The 22,120-nt window shown below is 31.5% G+C and overlaps 1 protein-coding gene and 1 pseudogene across 2 annotated transcripts; both read right to left on the reverse strand.

Annotated features, from left to right (window-relative positions):
- Positions 4,849 to 13,219, reverse strand: LOC104758092 (annotated as a pseudogene).
- On the reverse strand, positions 8,139 to 11,438 carry LOC109129830. 2 transcript variants are annotated; one of them, XR_002036133.1, is made up of 3 exons: positions 10,209 to 11,438; positions 8,260 to 8,455; positions 8,139 to 8,179 (listed from the first exon to the last, which is right to left on the reverse strand). XR_002036133.1 is itself a non-coding variant. In XM_019238675.1 (2 exons), exons 1-2 carry the CDS (start codon positions 10,974 to 10,976, stop codon positions 8,453 to 8,455), a joined length of 771 nt encoding a protein of 256 aa, XP_019094220.1. In that variant the 5' UTR covers positions 10,977 to 11,438; the 3' UTR covers positions 8,202 to 8,452. The 2 variants fall into 2 exon arrangements, 1 of the variants encoding a protein (XP_019094220.1); XM_019238675.1 differs by lacking the exon at positions 8,139 to 8,179 and having other exon boundaries at positions 8,202 to 8,455.

Here is a 22,120-nt window from a genome sequence, read left to right on the forward strand (position 1 = left end):
AATTTCACTTCAGTCAATTTATCCAAACAAAACTAGATAAATGCTAGGGAACCAATAATCGAAGATATGATATTGGGAGCCACTCTAAAAAAATTCTAGAAATTTGTAAGGACACCGGACACGTGACATATGGAGCACACATGTGTCGAATTTGGGACCACTTGTGGACTTGCTTGTCATGCGCCACCTTCTTTTGGATTCCCATTACAGCCGCCATTGCCACTTCAAATGGAACAACTCGTTCGTGTTTAACGTTCACACGCGTCTTTTCACATATTTTCTCATACAACTACTAAATTGTCATTATTAATTTATTATCATCTAAATATATATCTTCTGTAATATTTTATGAGAAGGTTTTTTCTAATTTTCTCTACCAATACGACACTTAACGCTCTAAATTTATAACACATGTAACATGTTTTTCTCACTAGTTTTAAATTAAATACTTTTAATCTACTTCATTTTATTTTATTTTTTATATGGTGTATAGTTTGCTTAAAAGGTTTTTTCACATTATTACAAAAATATATTTCTACCAACTTTTAGTTTTAACATATAAGATATTTCCTAATAAAAGCATATACCATATAACCTAAAAATAAAACTACTAATCAAACCAATAAAAACAAAAAAAAAAGTTTTTATACTTTTAAAGTAAAAACTGAAACCAAATTAATTTATGATAGACTAATTTTAAAATACCAAATTAATTTATAAGAAGGTTTTTTCTAACTTTCTCTGCCAATGCGACACTTAGCGTTCTAAATTTGTGACACATGTGACATGTCTTTCTCACTAATTTTAAGTTAAACACTTTTAATCTACTACATTTTATTTTATTTTTTATATGGTGTATAGTTTGCTTAAAAGGTTTTTTCACATTGTTACAAAATATATTTCTACCAACTTTTAGTTTTAACATATAAGATATTTCCTAATGAAAGCATATACCATATAACCTAAAAATAAAACTACTAATCAAACCAATAAAAACAAAAAAAAAGTTTTTATACTTTTAAAGTAAAAACTGAAACCAAATTAATTTATGATAGACTAATTTTATGGAAAGGTTCAGATCCTCTCCAGGGTCTGGGGTGGTAGTGTTGTAGTGATGAAGATTCGATGTTTCTTCTGGGAGCACGGAGTCAGAGACGCGATCCCACATCCTTACATGCAGAGTTACAAGCATTGATTTGGGCTATGGAATCACTATTGGCGGCTGGAGTTGCCTGTCAGAGCTTCGAGACAGATTGTGCAGAATTGGTGGCGATGGTGCAGACGCCTGACGATTGGCCAGCTTTTTTGAATCTGTTGGAGGAGTTTTTTGCGCTCAGATCATGCTTCCCTTCCTTCTCCCTGACCAGGATCACTCGAGAGCTTAACGTACGGGCAGATTGTCTAGCTCGTTCTTCAAGATCTTTATTTTCTGAAATATCTTTTGTAAACTCTTTTCCTCCGGTTTGGGCAACCAATCTTGGAGTTATATTTTAATTTAATTAATGTTTGGTTGAAAGAAAAAAAAAGGACTAATTTTAAAATACCAAAATATATTCTAATATATTTTTAAAAATTACATTGTATTCAATAATCACATTTATTCTATTAAAGACAAACTCAGATAAAATTAAATGTGTATTTAATATTATATAAGTTACTGGTTGACTGTTTGTAAAACTTATGTACTAAAAATATATATATACATATATAATGGTATCAGAATATAATTGCTTAATCACCCTATGAAATAACATAAAACAATAGTTTCCAAAAATAATTGAAAGGTATTAGTGTTTTAATAATTAGAAAATAGAGATAATATATCGAATCTAAAATAAAAATTGACACACTTTTCTTTTCATGAATTTTATTCATAATTAAATTCGAGATATAGTATAAGCTATTTCTTAAAGTTTTATGACATGAGCCATATTTTAATATGCATTATTCCAAAAAAAATATATTAAGGGTAATTACGAGATTAGAGAGTAAACACTGGAGCATATGGTAAAACATATTGGTGATTCCTCTGTGTAAAACATATTGTCTAGATTCATAATCTCATTTCTTCTATAATATGAAAAGGTTTTTTCTAACTTTCTCTGCCAATGCGACACTTGACGCTCTAAATTTGTGACACATGTGACATGTCTTTCTCACTATTTTTAAATTAAATATTTTTTAATCTATTTCATTTTATTTTATTCTTATATGGTGTATAGTTTGCTTGAAAGTTTTTTTTCACATTTTTACAAAAATATATTTCTACCAACTTTTAGTTTTAACATATAAAATATTTCCTAATGAAAGCATATACCATATAACCTAAAAATAAAACTACTAATCAAACCAATAAAAACAAAAAAAAGTTTTTATACTTTTAAAGTAAAAACTGAAACCAAATTAATTTATGATAGACTAATTTTAAAATACCAAATATATTCTAATATTTTTTAAAATTACATTGTATTCAATAATCACATTTATTCTATTAAAGACAAACTCAGATAAAATTAAATGTGTATTTAATATTCTATAAGTTACTGGTTGACTGTTTGTAAAACTTATGTACTAAAAAAAATATAATGGTATCATAATATAATTAATTGCTTAATCACCCCATAAAATAACAGAAAACAATAGTTTCTAAAAATAATTTAAAGGTATTAGTTTTTTAATAATTAGAAAATAGAGATAATATATCAAATCTAAAAAAAAAAAATGACACACTTTTCTTTTCATGAATTTTATTCATAATTAAATTTGAGATATATTATAAGATATTTCTTAAGGTTTTATGACATGAGCCATATTTTAATATGCATTATTCCAAAAAAAAAATTATATTAAGAGTGATTACGAGTTTAGAGAGTAAACACTGGAGCATATGGTGTGATTATGAGATTAGAGAGTAAACAATGGAGCATATGGTAAAACATATTGGTGATTCCTCTGTGTAAAACATATTGTCTAGATTCATAATCTCATTAGTATAATACAAATTTCAGGTTTCACAAGTTTAGTTTATTGATTGGTTGGAGAGTTCATTTTTCAATAATTAAAAGAATACATTTTCAGCATTCATATAGAGTTTCTAATTTACAAGAAATTTCTTAGGAGGCTAATTGAAGAAAAACAGTCCGTACCAATATATTGTGGAGTCAAAAGAAAATCAAATATTAAGATTGAGTTAAAAAATATATAAAGTTGTAAATCACTTGCAAAAATATCAATATTTAGTGAAGTGACCTTGGTGCAGTGGCAGGAGGTAAGTCTATTTGTAGAAGGCACCATCACACCCGGGATCGAGTCCCGGCTCTTACGAATGTAGGAATTTGGCTAATGGGCCGGCCAGTTATGGCCCAATGGTTGACAAAAAAAAAAGATCAATATTTATCAATTATTTTTCTTTACGATTGAGACTAAAACATAATTTTTATTTATTTATCTTCATAATAATTTTTTGGTTATAGAGATCTAGCGAATCATCATACCTTGATCGCATCCATATATTAAAGCTTTGGAAAAGATGTAGGGAAAGATGAAATTTATCTGATAATAGCAAACTATTTTCGTTTTATCTGGTCTCTACACATATCTCATTTGTGTTAAGACTATCTCCAACATATATTCTATTTTTTACTCTAAAATAAAACATAGTTTTTTTCAATATATCACTCTATTTTTGACTCTAAAAAATAGAGTTAGTGTAAAAAATAAAGTTGAATATAGAGTCATCCTAGCATTTACTCTAATTTAGAGTAAGATATATAGTAGTGTTGGAACCAATCTTACTCTATAATAGAGTATTGACCTTAAAATAGATGCTCTAAGAACGTAACAATTTATCACAAAACAATAAAATCTAAAACAAAAAGAACTTTGAGGGATTTAATTTCTTTAATCAAAAATATTTCTGATAGATATGATTTGTTTATTTTATTTTGCGTGAAAACATTAAAAACCATATATATATAAAGGAACATATATTAAACATTTTAAAAATAAACTTTTCATAAAAATTCATTTCAAAAATATATTTCTAAATTTGATATATATTATAATTAATAAAAAATAATTAAATATATCTCGCGCATCGCGCGAGCCTATTTCTAGTATATATATATATATATATATAACTATTTTCATTTGTTCTCAAACAACCAACAATATACTGATGATTTATCAAAGCCAAAACCAAATGATTTTATAACCCAAGAAGGCAATTTATTCGTGTGTGAAAGGTCAGTAGTATTCCAATTTTACAAAATTGTAATGCCAATTCATTTTATTCCCACTCTGTAAAAGACAATATTTTGATTATGTATTGTTTCGACTATAGGGCGTTTGTCCGTATGATTATATTCTAACAATTGAATCAAATAATATTTTGATTTGAAAACTAGCTAGGGTTCTGGTGAATCTGTGATCCTACATTCCTTACTCGACGTAGTGGAAAAATACACTGAGAAATAACTTCATTTTTTAAATCAACCAGACTAATTTAATTGGGTTCATCCCTTCTGGACGTATATAATCTTGATAAAGTGTTACATGAGTTGGATTATGCTATATAATAATTAATATATTCTAATCATGATTAGGAAATAGAGACATCATTCACGTACGTCCTTTTCTTTTAGTTTAAAATATTAGAAGTTCCCAGCTCAAATTCCATTAATGATTATACGTACGAACTAAGTTAATATTGAGTTTGATTAGTAATAAACTAGTATTGTCGTATTGGTTAGCCAAACAGGAAGAAGATATATGCCCTACAAACTTGAAATTTCTAAATGAGGTATATATTGCGCTACGAAATTAAATATTCGGTCTTAGAATTCGAAATGTATGCAATCAAAAAGAAGCTTAAATGCTATTTGAGACGACGAAACTTTTCAAACTATGTCGTATAATCACCGTAGGTATGCATGCGTGAACAACAAAACTATTTATGTCTTATAATTAACTTTAATCAATCCATCACATGAAATGCTACTCTAAGAGCCAGTTGTTGAGTTCGTCAAAACTCCACAAAGTCTCTAACGCATCTCCATCGTTGAACCAATCACCACCGTTTGAATCTAACTTCGTTCCATATTCCATCTGATCACCACCGTAGAAACTCGATCTCACGGACTCAGACGACGACGACGTATATGACGTGGCGGCAGTGGTCGCACTCGAGTTCTCAGGCGAGTATTGGTTAGGGACAGATTCGACATTTTGAGTGGATTCGATCCTCTCGACGAGACGAGGCATCCAGTACGTAATGTTTGATGATGTCTTTGAATTGCTTGCTGTTCACATCACATTTCAGAAGTTTTGCATGTTTTTGAACACGTGTTCTCCAATAATTCTTTATCTCGTTATCAGTTCTTCCCGGTAGATATTGGGCAATCTTTGACCACCTTCAAGAAAAATGTAATATATATATATACAAATATCAAATTTCTGAAATCTCAATCAATTCATCGTTATTAGATAATTCATCATGCTCTAAATTAAATGTTATTTAAAAATAACAATTATAACTCAATATAACATATTTAAATTTATATAATCCTTTTCGTGAATACAATAATTGCTGATAAAAAGAGTCTGATTTTTCTTATCTTAATTTCAAATATGATACAAATTTAGTATACAATCAGAATTCAACCAAGAAATTTCAAAGACGCATTGATTTGATCTTTTTCAATTCTCTAATAATTGAATATTAAATTGCGTATTTCATAGAGACGTTTCAAATTTGCTTTCTCATCTCTCCTTTTTTAATATGAAAAGATGTATTCTCTATAACTATGTCGATATATATAATGGTTTCATACCGATTTCCCCAACGAGAATGGAGTTCAAGTATGATGAATTGTTCTTGGAAAGATATGTCTCCACGGCGGATATCCGGACGGAGATAATTCAGCCACCGCAGTCGGCAACTCTTTCCCGTTCTGTTCAGTCCTGTCTCCATAGTAAACTATTCCAATAAATATATAAAACGTGAAATAGTACGTACTTGTATTAGTCAATTTTATATTGTCACTATTACAATTTCTCAATTCAATAAAGATAACCATTAAATGAGAGACTTTATCGTATTGGATGGTTGTGAAAGGTGTTTGAGTTCCACACTCAAAAAGGCTAGTACTGAAAAGAACTCCAAAGGAAAACACTACAACAAATATGCACATTGTTAACCAGAGAAAAACGCTATCATAGGTCTTTGATAGCGTTTTCATGAGCGCTGTTTTAGGGCACTGTTATTATATGTACCCCATATACAATAGCACTTATTACGTATGCTATGTTATAAAAATATAACATAGCTTTAAGAAATTGCTATATTATCAAGATCATAATTTTGAAAAAATTTATACAACATTTGTTTTTTCGTGCTATGTTATAGTTTTATAGCATAGCTCTAATAAACTGCTGTATTATCAAGATTATAATTTTGCAAAAATTTATACAATATTTAATTTTTCGTGCTATGTTATACATATCTAATATAGCTGTTGCGAAATGCTGTTTTATCTTGTTTACTGTGCTATGGTATATTCTTTTATCATAACGTTTACCTGTACTTTTATAGCATTTTCTGATATGTGATTATAGCACACATAACCTGTTTTATAAAATCTCATAAAATCTGATTAATAAACGTCTCAGATCCAAAATACATAACAAAAGTCTCAAGAACATCAGTTTACCATCAAAGTCTCAAGAACATCCAAAATAAACAAGCAATCTCAAGTACTTAACATTACACAATAAAACCATCAGTTTAAGACATAATGACCTTGTTCTCTGGCCAAGCAATGCAGGAGCTAAGTGCATCTTCAATAATCTCTATTTCATCGGATGGCCTCCAAACTTTTACATTTTTCACCTTCACAACATCTATCCACACTTTAACTGCATTAGAACCCAAGCGAGTAAAGTGAACCTTATGTTCTGGATCATTTGTTCCCCATCGTCCTTCAGCCACAACCCTATTCTTTTCAGTTAAATCCATCAACTTGCACTTCTTATTCTCCTTGGAAATAACTTTATTAATGCGCTGCCATGTTTACAATATAAACCATCAGTCATCATATAATTAACAAAAACAACTTCATAACATATGAAAACACTTACTGGAGACTTCCTGAGAGGAGACTGTGATGGTAAAGTATTCTTTATTGGTGATATTGGACCCGTTGCATCATCAACAGGAGACTCAGAACCAGATGCAGACTTAGAAGACATAGATGCAGATTTGGCCTGCGATGCAGCCTTTGAAGCTGTTGCTGAAGTTTTGGACTCTGTAGCAGACTTAGAAGCTGTGGCTGCAGACTTGGCCTTTGATGCAGACAAAGAAGCATGTGATGTAGCATTCTGACCAGTTGGAGTTGAGGGATTTTCAAAATCAACCTTACTCAGGGGCCAAGATACGTAAGCCATCAAACAGTCCTCAAGAAATGACATTTCAGCTGTAGGTCTCCATAGTGATGTATCAGGCTGCTTTACTGAATCCACAAATACTTTAACTGCTTTTGGTCCAAGAGGAATTCCGTTAACCAACGCACTTGGTTCTTGTGTCTCCCAACGCCCCTCAGCAACAATGACGTCACCCTTAGACAAATCCAATAGTTTACATTTGTTTCCTTGTATACCCTGTTAAACACAATCAGTAAACAAATCCAATATAATTAATTAGCATTATAGACAGGGGTAATACATTGCTAACACATTGCTAGAAATTATAAATACCATAGGGGCAATGTCTTCCATTTGGATGTTGTTGTCTACCAGTCTACACTTATCAGTTGGCCATGCGATTATATGTCCAACAGCTTCTTTCATATGAAAGATCTTTTGTGCAGGTCTCCATAGAAATGCATCTGGTTTATATGCAGCTTCAACTAACACTTTGAGATCATAAGGGCCAAGACGACAGTCATTCACTATGTCATCCGGATCAGAAGAAAGAATCCGACCCTCACCAACATTTTCATCAATGTCAGACCAATCAACAAACACACACTTAGGATGTGCTCTTTTGTTTACACTCTGCAACAATTTCATGAGCAACTAAGAATCATAAACGACACTAAGAAGAATCACTTAGCTGATATGAAAAGAAGTAAGAATATGTTACTCTTGCAGCTGAGTTTTCATCCATTTCAGCTTCTGGTCTCTGTAACATAAACAAAAATAACATCAATTTATATTACTCTAACTGGCTGATGAATAGTAGAGAACTCTTAAGTATCTAACCTGATTCTTGATTCTGCCAAGTTCACTTTCCAAGGCATTGACCTGTTTTACTAATTTTACTTGCCGCTCTTCCATTTCAGCCATACACTTGCTCTGCATTTGTAAACAAGCTAATTTGGTCTTACTCATGCCTCTACCCATTGCCCTCAGCCTACCAGAATTGTCAGGTCCTAAAAGCTTGGCGAGGTGATCTTCATCTGGATTTGTTAAAAATGCTGGAGCATCACTTNTTGAATGACAGCAAGATGGGCTATATTCTTCTCCATTTCAGTAAGAGTGAATGACGTTCCTGCTGATATTGGACGACCTTCTAATATAGAGCTGTTCACATACTCTACATTCCTCTCAGGTTTTTCTTCTACATTGGTTGTCTTTTTCAGAAACTCATTACAAAACAGCATGCTTTCTTCTGCAAGATATGACTCTGCTATACAACCCTCTGGTCTTGCAGGATTTCTTACAAAATCTTTTAGAACTTTCATATACCTCTCAAATGGGTACATCCACCTAAAATGCACAGGTCCTCCTAGTCTAGCTTCTCTTCCTAGATGAACAGTCAAGTGTACCATGATATCAAAGAAGGTTGGAGGGAAAAACCTTTCAAACATACAAAGCGTTTCTACAATTTCAGCTTCCAATACTGTAATAACCTCAATATCAATAACTCTCTGACACAAATGATTGAAGAATGCGCATAGCCGTAGTATTGCTGTTCTAGGACCTTTTGGTAACAATCCTCTAAGTGCAACCGGGAGAAGCTGTTGCATCAAGACATGATAATCATGTGATTTCAGACCTCCTACCTTACACTCTTCTACTGAAACTCCTCTTGAAATATTAGAACAGTATCCATCTGGACCTTTAAAATGAAATAGTCGTTTGCAAAAAATCTTCTTCTCATTCTTGGACAAAGACCAAGGTGCTGCTGGAAGATATGTTCTCTTTCCTTTTGTGGTAGGATGCAACTCTTTTCTTAGACCAAGATGTTGAAGATCCTTACGAGCATTAAGACCATCCTTAGATTTTCCACAATGCAACAATGTGGATACAATGCTGTGAGTCACATTCTTTTCTATGTGCATTACATCCAAATTATGCCGTACTGGTAGATCCTCCCAATAAGGCAGAGTAAATAAAATGGATCTTTTCTTCCACCTTGATAACTCATCTTCATCTACTTCTACTTCCTCATCTTCATCGGATTCACTTTCATCATCATCACTGTCAAACACTGGTTCTTTATAGACAGTTCTCTTTCTCTTCATCCCAGCCTTTTTCACATTTCCGAAATCATTTTGGAAGTTTTTCAGATTCTGATGAACTTCATGACCAGTTAAAATTCTTGACTTTCTCCTATGCTCAACTTTTCCATCAAACCAAGTCTTCTTTTCCCTATATCTGTGTGTTGGAGCCAAACCTTTTCTATGACACATGTAGACATGTTTCCTGCTAAACTTCAACCACATACTATCAGTATTTTTCCCACACATAGGACATCCCATTTTACCTTTTACTTTACAACCAGCAAGATTTCCATACGCAGGAAAATCACTAATGGTCCAGAGAAGCATTGCCTTTAGAGTAAATGTACTTTTACTAAAAGCATCATACGTTAGCTCTCCATTCTTCCACAGATGATTCAAATCCTCAATAAGAGGTTCTAGGTAGACATCAATATTATTACCTGGTTGTTGTGGACCAGGAATCAATAATGTCAACATTATATTCTCCTTCTTCATACAAAGGTGAGGAGGCAAATTGTAGTTTACCAATAGCACAGGCCAGCTACTATAATTACTATTCTTCATGTTGAATGGATTAAATCCATCTGTGGACAGCCCAAGCCGTATGTTCCTTTCTTCAGCTGCAAATGAAGGATACTTCTCATTCATCTGAGCCCATGTAACAGAATCTACTGGATGTCGAAGTTTTCCATCAGTGCTCTTGTTAGTGTAATGCCACCGTAAGTCCTTAGCCATGTCCTCTGATCTGAACATTCTCTTCAGCCTTGGTATAATTGGAAAATATCTTAATACTTTCTGTGGGACACCTTTCTTTACCTCATTAGTCCGCTTATTAGTCTTCCACCGTGAAGCATTACATTTGGGACATTTATCAAGCTTCTTTAACTTCTTTCTGAAGAGGCAGCAATCATTAACACATGCGTCGATCTTTTCATATCCCATATGAAAGCTCTTTAAAAATTTCTTGACATCATACAATGATGTGTGAAAGACATTACCATCTGGCAACATGCTTGGCAATGTCTGAAGCAGTTCATTGAAGCTCTTATCCGACCAGCCATTATGTGTCTTAATCCTAAACAAAGTCACAATAGCCGATAACTTGCTGTGGTTTGAACAGCTAGGGTATAGTGGGGTTTCAGCATCCCGGATCTTTGCAAGGAACTCATCCTCTTGTTGGTCCTCACCCTCTGCAATCTCACTTAAGTCGCCCACAGGTTGGTCAGCTAAGTCACCTCTAAAAGCCAACTCTTGATCAAAAAATTCAGCAGCTTTATATAACTCAAAAACTTCCTCATTCCACTGAGTTGGTTTACTTTGAAATTCATCTACTGACTTCACATCTCCATGATGATACCAATCACTATGCACCTTGTATGCCTCATCCATCCCTCTTATTACAAGATGCTCAACCACAACACTGTTTAACTGTCGTACTACATTACGACAGTCTTTACAAGGACATATTATCATTTCTATGTCACCTAAAGCCGCAGACACATCCCTTACAAATTTCCAAGCTCCACTTTTATAACCAGGATCAGCTCTTCAATGGATAATTAAAGAAAAAAATCATAACTAAAAGAACATCTTAAAGTATCCAAACCCAAAATAAAACCTAATTATGAAATATAATTCCTTACCTGCATAGATGCACCCATGCCTTGTCCAACATTATATGTTATAATATAAATTTTAACCTTTATAGATAAAATAGAGATACATATTATACAAAGCTCACATTAAGCAACAATTCAGACAATACTGCACTACTTCAGACACATACAGATGCTCTTAAACCAATATCTAACTGTGTAAAATCTCACTAATCTAATCACTATTTATACGAATCAGACTCAAAGGACAAAACATAGCAATCACCAATATTCGTGTGTAATAATAATGTTTAACTATTGGTTGAGTGATACTAACCTGTTGTGTGAGTACAGAGAAATGAGAAGCTTCAGTTCCCCAACATTTCAATCACCAACACTTGGGAAAAAAAAAAAATCGTTCAGTTTATGAAGGCGCAAATACTCAAATCCAAAAGCTATTTTTGAGTCAAATCTGTAAATAATCGAACCCTAACAAAACAGATGGATTCGAAACTCCACATTCTCAAAATCTGTAAATAATCGAACCCTAAAAAACAGATAACGAAATAAATCTAGATAAATCGAACCCTAACAAAACAGATAACTAAATCTGACCCTTATCGAAATCAAAAGCTGTTTGAAATCACAAATAATCGAAACAAATAACGAAATTAGGAGGAAGAAGAAAGACATGCCTCAAAAATGGATTCGAGCTATCAATTGCGATGGATATGGAGATTTAGGGCGAAATTGGGGCTTTTCACAAACGGCGAAATTGGGGCTTTTCACAAACGGCGATAAAACTGAAGAATTGATAAGAAATTTAGAAGAATTTGAGCACACACAGAGAATTTAGAAGAAGAAATCTTCTTAGGTTGAGCTTAGGTTGTAACGAGAGAGAGAGAGAGAGTGTGTCGAGTTTTTGGGTTTTTTTTTTATTTGGCGATTAAGTGAATAATTTCACTAAGTATTGGCGGACAAAAGTCACTTTTGTTTCCCGCTACATAATTTTCCTATCATAGCGTTAATAAGATGCTATTAAAAAGTAAGCGAAAAAAAATCTCATCTTTCATAGCAGTGACGGAAAATGAGCTATATCCGTCTGCTATCAATGTACATATTTGTTGTAGTGAAAATAAATAAATTTGGACCGACCAATCTGTTTCATACGAAAGTAAACTTCTAATGATAATAATGAACTATGAAGATGTCAACTTGTTCTTTGTTACTTTACCAATTCTACAGAGGAAATTATATTTTTTCGACATGGAGAAGTCACAGCCATAAGAAAAGTATTATCATAGTTACGAAAAAATCATAGACTTTTTATGTATTTACATATTAAGTAATTAATATGTGATGCAAATTAGGAATAAACATCGATAAGACGAAAATTACCTTTTATATCTACTCCTTTCATTTCAATTAGTTATCAGATTATTAACTTTATTAAACTTTAGATCATATTGTGTACTCATAAAATCCGAAATGACTTTCTGATAAAAAAAGAGAGGATAGATTTAGTGTAAAATGTTTAAGAACAAAAAATGACTACTTCTACGTACTTGTTTGAAGAGCTTATGAAGAGTCGTTCAATAGCAAAGTTTAACCATTTTAAACTAGTTATATACACAATCTAATATCTATCGGGGAAGCTACGCTTGAGAAACCAATTGAGACAATTTGTTATGAACATATGACGATTAATTATGATGATTTTATTGATATGGATCGAAGAAAATATTACATCTTAATTGTATCATATTCTAATAATCAAAATGCTTAAGAAATTACCAGCCGAATGAGAGAGGAAGTTCCATTTTCCTTCACCATGAAGAGAAATGTAACTGATGAGCTTCATGTCTTCTTCCACAGTCCATGGACCTCTCCTTGTTTCTATTTCAATCTTCTTCTCGAATTTTTTCACTTCTTCTTTCCGCTTTAGGGTTTCACAGTTTGAGGATTCTGTTCTACATATGTTCATGCTTTGATAATTTTTAGAAACTTGAGAGAGAATGATCTGATAAATATTTTGATGGTTTTTGAGGGTGAGAGTTCTCTGAAGGGGCATAAAGTGATCGAGTTTTTAGGGTGGGTTTAATAGATTTTTTTTTGTTTTTTTTTTTGCTTTATTTTTCTGTATATATTATAAAAAATAGCAAACATTTGAAATCAGCATATTATAATATATAAATTATTACGAGAAGATAGTATTGGAAATTTTCAAACAAAAAATCTTATCATCTAATTGCTTTGTGGAATCGGTATTTTTTCTATTAGACAATATAACGATGTGATTAATTTGATAAAATTTACAAACGTTAGTGATTAAATCTAAAAATTAATAAAAATTGGATAATTGTTTCAGCAAAAGCGAAGTCGATTTTGTTTTCTAATGTAGTTAGTTATTGAGATTTGTTTTTTACTTTTTTCTCAAACACAATTCAACAAAAAAGAACTAACCAAAATTTTGAGGTTAAAGTATGGAAAAAAGATACTCAGCTACACGAAGTATCGTTCAATACATGGCCACACATCCCAACTTAAAAAATGTATTGCCAACTACGCGAAATATATGTATTGCATGGTCACATATACCAATTATATGATGACATGTGCTCAACATCACAATCATCTTATTCCGGTACACCATTCATCAGAATCCAGAGTTGAACAGTATTGACCGGCATTGACCTATGATGACCAATAAAAATATGCAATTTTTTTTGTATTTAATATTAGAAACCAAAAAAAAAATTAGTTGAATTATTTAGAAATCATTTATAGTGTTTTATAATGTAAAACATATATGGGTCCAAAATAAATATATATTGTATATAATTCCATTAATTTAGTCTTATGATAGTTATTTTTTTCATATTTCAAAACTTAATTAAAATTGAAATAAAAATCATTCATAAAATATTAAAACTTAAATTCAAACCAGATAACCTTGTTATAATAAATCAAATAAGAAAATTATTTATTTTCACTTTATTAATTTAAAAACATCACTTACTTAATTTATCTAAATATAAAATTAAAATTATTTAAGGGGCATTCTCAAAAATGCCCCTTTTTCCATACCCCTTTTTAAAAATACCACTTCATGTTGACCATTTTTAAAACTACCCCTCTTTATATACAAAATGACCAAATTACCCTTTTTTAGTGACAGCAAGAATGTACAGTCATCAAAATCGAAAATATTTTCCCGCCAAAAAAGTTTCCCGCCAAATTTTTTTTTCCCGCCAAAATCGAAAATTTTTCCCGAAAAAATTATTTTTTCCCGCCAAAAAAAAAAATTTTCCTTCCAAAATGGAAAATTTTTCCCGCCAAAAATATTGAAATTTATATCTTTTAAAAACATTGTAAACGCTTTTAAAAAACTTTTAAAAGCGTTTACAAGGTTTTTAAAAAGTTTTTAAACACATTGTAAACGCTTTTAAAAACCTTGTAAATGCTTTTAAAAAGCTTGTAAATGCTTTTAAAAAGCTTGTAAATGCTTTTAAAAGGTTTTTAAACACCTTATAAACGCTTTTAAAAACTTTTTAAAAGCATTTACAAGGTGTTTAAAAACCTTTTAAAAATCTTATAAAAACTTTTACAAGGTTTTTAAAATCATTGTAAAAGCGTTTACAAGGTGTTTAAAAACCTTTTAAAAATCTTTTTAAAAACCATTTGAAAACCTTTTAAAAACCTTTTAAAAACTTTTTAAAACCTTTTAAAAACCTTTTAAAAATCTTGTAAAAGCGTTTACAAGTTGTTTAAAAAACCTTTTAAAACTCTTTAAAAAATCTTGTAAAAGCCTTTACAAGGTGTTTATAAGGTAGAAACCTTATAAAACCTTTTAAAAACCTTGTAAATTTTTTTTGGCGGGAAAAATTTTGGCGGGAAATTTTTTTCGAAAAATTTTTGGCGGGAAAATATGTCGGAAATTTTTTGGCGGGAAAATTTTGTTTTTCTTTTTATTGAATAAAATAATTTTCATTTAAGGGTAAAATGGTCATTAAAAATTAAAAGAGGGCAAAAATAAAAATGGTCAGAAAAGAGGGTATTTTTGAAAAGGGGTATATCAAAAGGGGCATTTTTAACAAATTCTCATTATTTAATATTCTCAACCACAAAAAATATTTCCTACAACAAAAATACTTAGAACCAAACTCAATACATATCCAAATCATTAGAATTATTGGAAAATGTTATATACTCATGGTAAAATAAAATTTTTAATATCTGAAAAAAATTATTAATGATTTTTCATTTCACTTTTATTAATTTTTGCAATATAAAAATATATTATATATCTGTTAATTCATCCAGTCTTATAATAGTTAATTTTTTTCTATTGCAATTAAAAACATCAACTTATTATTTGATTTATTTAAATACAATGTTTTTATTTAATAAAAGAAATATATTTGATTGTAAACAACAAAAACACACAATATTTATTTTTAATATATAGAAGATCCAAAAAATTGAGTTTGCAAAACAATATATTTGACTGTAGTAATATTAATATATACATATATAATTAATATATATATATATTCAAAATAATTATTAATAATTTTTATTTAACTATTAGTTTAGCTTCAAAATTAAAATTACTAATTATAAGAATGAATACATTAAAGATGTGAACAATTTTTTTTTTGGTTTCTAATATTAAAAAAAAAAAAAATTGCATATTTTTATTGGTCAACATCGGTCAATGCCGGTCAATACTGGTCAACACCGGATTCTGATGAGCGGTGTACCGGAATAAGATAGTTGTGATGTTGAGCACATGTCATCATATAGTTGGTATATGTGACCATACGATACATATACTTCGTGTAGTTTGCTATACATTTTTAAAGTTGGGATGTGTGCTAATGTATTGAACAATACTTCGTGTAGCTTATCTTTTTTCCTCAAAGTATTGATGATTATTTTATTCATCTTCTTTTTTTGTTTTAACTCCCATAAATGCGTATATACAGTAAGTGATTATATTTTTTAAAAATTACTAACAATTGAGTTAAATATTTTTATTATTACTTTTATTTTATTTGTATTTGATCTATAGATTAAATGATTATCTTAAGAAGTCATTTAACAGAGTTCCAATAGAGACACAATTATTATTTGATTTATAACTTAAATAACTAGGACTCTGACCCTCCGCAATGTCGCAAGAAAGTATTTTACAAAAAAAGTAATTAAATTTGAAATTTTAAATTATATATTATGAAATCATTCGAATGTAATAGAATAGTTTGAATATATAAACATTAAATATAAACTGTTACTAAAAACACAACCATCAAAATGAAAACTTATAACAAAAAAATATTATGTAGAATAGATGCAACTTTGCAAAAAACATTGTTTAAAGTATTATAAATATAAGATATTTTATAAAGAATTATGGTAAATCTACAGTGATGAAGTGATCCTAACTGAGAATATTAAACTAATGGTTGTAATGAGTAAATATAAATTTCTATTAAATAATTATAATTAAAAACAAAATAATATAAAATTTAGATATTAAAATAGTTTTTAACGAAAAGTTACGATAAATAGATGCAACTATAAATTCTATATTAAGTTTTATTAAATTTCTATATTGCTATAAATATTTCTAAAATTTTAGTTAGATTATAGAATATTTAGATTCAACATAAAACAGAAAATTTGTTTCAACGAACAATGATTTGTTAGTTATGGCTGAAGAGACAAATATATAGAAAGTTCAAAAAACATGACTATTTAAATAGACACACCTATTAAAACGAAAAGTTACGATGAAAAAATATGAATTAAATATAGTGAAAAGACACAACTTTAGTATGAACAGATACAACTGTTTGAGTTTAAAAAAACCAAATAAAAAAAATTCTTACAAAAAAATACTAAGCAAAGTCGCAAATGTAGTTCGTATTTATTCAGATTGTTATTATTATTTTTAAAAATTAAACTATTTTTAACAAAAAGTTACGATAAATAGACGTAACTGTAAATTCTGTATTCAGTAATTTCTCTATTGCTATAATCATTTTTAATATTTTAGTTAGATTATAGAATAACGTTGAATATTATATATAAATATTTAATTATTTAGATTCAACATAAAATGAAAATTTTGTATCAACAAACTTTTTAGTTACTAATGAAGAGACAAATATAAAGAGAGTTCAAAAGACATGGCTATTTAAATAGGCACACTTATTAGACCGAAAAGTTGTGATGAAAAGATATAATAAAATATAGTGAAATGACACAACTTTACAATGAAAAGATACAACCTTTTGAATTTAAAAAAAAAATTATGAAAAAGTGCTACGAAAAATTGCAAATGTTGTATCTGCAATTGATTTCACCTAATAACCCATATAAACTGCTTATAAATAGAAGATATCTTTATTACCAAAAGTCAAATTCAAAAACTCACTATATAATCCATCTAACTCTTGAAAAAAAAAACTCAAGGTATTTTCATTAAATTTTTATTTAAAATTAACTAAAAGTGGTAAATTAGATTCATCTTTCCAAAAATCTTTTGTTAAATCAAGAATTGGAGGAACTATTGATATTGAAATTTTATATTATTTTGTGTCATGACAAAAAAATGAAAACAGTTCAAGCAGAAAAATATATCTAGATATCAAAAGATACGAATATTCGAATAAACACAACTCTATAATGAACTGTTGCAATTTTATAAAAAAAACTGTTACAATAAACAATCACAATTTTTTGTAAAACACACAATTTAAATTTTCTACAATTTTTTTTAAAAAATTATCTAAAAAGTATAATTGAAAAAACACAACTTTTAGTGTCATATATTGGGATTGTTATTATATATAGATTAATTGATCAAATGAACAACCATCTATTCGTCATCCTTCTACATAACCACAAGTTTAGGTCTTTTTATTTTCTTACCATTTTTTTTTTCGAATTGACACACAAAAAAACAAATAAACTCACTAATATAACTAATATGTCTGTTTTTTTTTTTGTGCACCAACTAATATGTCTGTTTATATAATCATATATGTAGGATGAATCAACTGATATGGTACCAAAAAAAAATGAAAATTTGGTATTCAAGTGGATATACTTGTCTTAAGGGAACTATTCCAAAATTCCAATTTGTTATAAGGAATACAAGAACGAGATTAGTCCCAATACTTACCATATTCCTCAGGCTCCCAATTCGTGAGACCATTGTTTAAAAATATTTATAAAAATAATTGAGAGTATTAATTAACTAAAATCATGTTATAATCTGTTGCGTGATAACGAAAAACTTTTTTTTGCTTAAGACCTTTTTTCTAAACTAGTGGCTTTCATTAGGGTTAGAATAGAGATTTGACCGGGGTAAAACACTCTTCCATTATACCTTTTCATCCGATATATGCCTCTTTTGTATCTTTTCAGAAGAACTTGCAAAAAAGGTAATAGAGTATCTTGAGTATTCTTGAATTTCAGGATTTCAAGTGGTCGCTAGATTGTACAAAGGTTCTTTTTCGTCGATTATTCTGTGTAGAGTATCAAGATATAAAGAAGAAGAAGTTGATAGGTGTGAGGAGAATAGTAGATCTCAGATCTAGAAATTATCAGTCAGAAAAAGCCATGTCGTCAGCAATGGATAGAGCTATGATGGCTATGTCCCTGAAGGAGGATGACATACCTTTCAGATGCCTGACTTACCAAAATTTTCGTCTTGCGAACAAAATGTTTTGAGTTTGTTGGGAAGAACACATAATCCCGCTTGTCAACCGATGTATCAGCTTATCCGTAACTTGCCTCGAAAGTGGCAAAAGGTTGGAAGAATGAAAGGAGTGACCTTATCAAAAGAAAGATTTATGTTCTTTTATACTTCTGAACATGATTTAGTAGAGGTGCTAGAGAAAGGAGTGCATACCTTCAATGAATGGACGATAGTAGTGGATCGATGGTATGAGAACCCTCCAGATAATTATCTTCAACTGACGCCCATGTGGATCCAGATGTGGAACCTGCCGATAAACTTCTATACCAAAAAAGCTCTCGCGGCCCTGGGAGAGGTGATTGGGCAGGTCATAGAAGTAGCCTTTGATCCTGAGAAACCCTAGCTATAGGATTTTATTAGGGTTAAAGTTTTATTCGATGTCTCGAGACCTTTAAGAAGATCAAAGATTGTCAACCTACCAAATGGGGGATCAACTTCAGTGAATTTTGAGTATGAAAGAGTTCAAAAAAGTTGTTTTGAATGTCAAAGGATGACACATGCTAGAGAGTTGAGCCCTATTATGATGATGGAGAAACATGTAGTGGAAGATGCTAGGAAAGCAGGTACTCCTTTGACAAAACAAGGAAAGGAGCCAGTGTTAAAAATGTTTGATCCCTTGTATGGAGTGCTAAAAGAAGACCAATTTGGGTTAGATCCTACATCCAGAAGACCTAAAATCTCACCAATAGTTTTGGAAGAGATAAGACAATATCTTAGAGTATCATCAGAGAAGAAAAACTTCTTCAGATTGACAAGGTTAAATCTTCAGTCAGAGATGTGGAAAAGGATCTGTTTGCACAAAAATCAGTCCTTAGGTTGGAGCCTTTACCCGTTTTCCATCAAGATGTCAATAAAGGAAAGGGAAGGGTTTTCAACTATGAACTTGCTGAAAGAGAAATGAGAGAAAGAGTGGGGAAAGTTCTGACAGACGCTGGCAGCAGCAGAGGGTAAGGAGACAAATCAATGTTGATAGAAAAAGAGACAGGGAATGCTATGGAGGTGCCTGAAATTTTTTTTAGCCCTGTCTCAACCCTTTCCTAACAATCCAACGGTTTATGGAGTCGGTCTCAATAATGCTGACTCCTCCGGGATTGCTGTGTATAATCCATCGGTTTATGGAATCGGTCCTTTTTGTGCTGGTTCCTCCGGGATTGTTACTACCAAAGCTAAACCAAAGGCGAAGGGTAGAAAAAGGCCGATGAAAAATGTCATAAAGTAGGTCATGGCTAAACTAAGTATGGATGGTTGGGATATGGAGATTAGAGAGAGTAGTAAGATAGGATCTATGGTTAAAAGAAAAGCAGATGATGAGGGAACAAGCACTACGAAACAGCCAAAGCGTAATCCTCAAGAGGTGGTCCCAAAGGGGGGACCGCCTAACCCTTAATAAGCATAATCAGCTGGAATTTTCAAGGATTGAGATAGTCTCATGACTTGGCAATTCCTCGTCTCAAGGAGTTGCGTAAAAAGCATTTACCGGAGATGCTACTCGTGATAGAAACTATGCATAAAAGAGACGTTTTGGTGGATTTGCAATGTTGGTTAGGATATGATCATGTTTATACAGTAGAACCGGTTGGGAAGTGCAAAGGTTTGGCGCTCTTCTGGAAGAGTAGTGTAAAGGTGGATGTTCTGTTTGTAGATAAGAATATATTGGATGCTCAAGTACAGTTTGGAGCATTCAATTTCTTTGTTTTTTGCGTTTATGGTGAACCGAAAAGGAAAAAAGGGCCTACGGATGGGAAAGATTATCAAAGATCGGTGTAGGTAGGAAAAGATAGATGGTGCATGTTTGGTGATTTTAATGATCTTTTGCACAATGGGGAAAATAATGGTGGGCCAAGAAGATGTGATAATGAGTTTAAACCCTTCATGGACCTGTTAAGTATGTGTGATATGGCTGAACTACCAAGTACATGTAGTAGTTTTACTTGGGCTGGAAGGAGAGGAGATCATTGGATTCAATGTAGACTGGATAGATGTATTGGGAATCAAGAGTTTATAAAACAGTTTCCTGTATCTAATCAGGCCTTTCTAGATATGAGGGGGTCAGATCACAAACCAATATTTGTAAAGTTGGTGGCCTCACAAGACGCTTATAGAGGGCAATTTGGATTTGATACAATGTTTCTGTAAAAAGAGGCTGTTAAGGTGACGATTCTCAGATCTTGGAATAAACATAGAGGTGGAGCTTGTGTTTCAGAGGCGACAAGATTGAGGGAATGTAGAAAAGGTTTAATTGGATGGAAAAAGAAAAACTCCTTGAATTCTAAGGATAAAATTACTCTCTTAGAAGCGGATTTGGAAAAAGAGCAATCAAAGATTTTTCTGGGACTTCAAAAGGTGCATATGTTAAAGATAGATTTGGAAAAAGCATATCAAAAAGAGGAAGCCTACTGGAAACAAAAGAGTAGACATAAATGGCTCCGATGTGGAAATAGAAACATGAGATTTTTCCATGGCTCAGTAAAAGAAAATAGACAAAAAAAGAGAATAGAAAAGTTGAAGAATATCAATGATGAGGTTGCTAAGGGTGAGGTCACAACAGCTTACTTCCAGACTCTATTCACTTCTTCTAATCCTGTTAGTTTCCAAGAATGATTTGATGGGATGGGAAAGAGAGTAATTGGGGCTATGAATGAAAGGCTGATCAAAAATGTGAGTGCTCAAGAAGTCAAAGATGCAGTTTATTCTATAAACTCGGTGAAAGCCCCGGGGGCAGATGGCATGTCGGCGCTTTTTATCAGCAATATTGGGAAATAATTCGTCCTCAAGTAATTAAGGAAGTTTAGAAATTCTTTGAAGATGGTGTGATGCCTGCTGAATGTGTAACACCCGCAAACCAATTTTTGGTAAATTGGTGAGGGTGTCGATCGACACCACAAGAGGTGTCGATCGACACAGATTGTTTTCCGGTTCGACCGGTTCGATTTAATTATCGATTTTTTGGTCGGTTTGGTTTGAGGAGAACCATTAAACAGTGATATTTAAGTGGGGGAACGACCTAGGTCATGTTTTGTGGTTGTCCAGCCGCTGAAAACAAAGAGAAAGAGGAGAAAACATCGTTCTTGAGTTTTTGGGAGTTTTTGTGAGATTTCAAGGCTTTGTGGGTGAGATCTTGCTGTGGGAGTGAGGATTCAAGGCTAGGAACGTGTGGGAAGCTTGCTGGGAGTGTGGATTCGTCCATTGTTGGTCAGAAACTTCCTGCAAAGAGGTGAGTGCATGACCATGGCTAATCTAAGCCTTTGATT

Source organism: Camelina sativa, chromosome 17 (genome assembly GCF_000633955.1).
Source record: "Camelina sativa cultivar DH55 chromosome 17, Cs, whole genome shotgun sequence".
Classification (NCBI taxonomy): domain Eukaryota; kingdom Viridiplantae; phylum Streptophyta; class Magnoliopsida; order Brassicales; family Brassicaceae; genus Camelina; species Camelina sativa.

Bases quoted from the DNA above. Each gene is read 5' to 3' on its own strand.
- LOC109129830 (XM_019238675.1), bottom strand. From the start codon at position 10,976: ATGATAATATGTCCTTGTAAAGACTGTCGTAATGTAGTACGACAGTTA.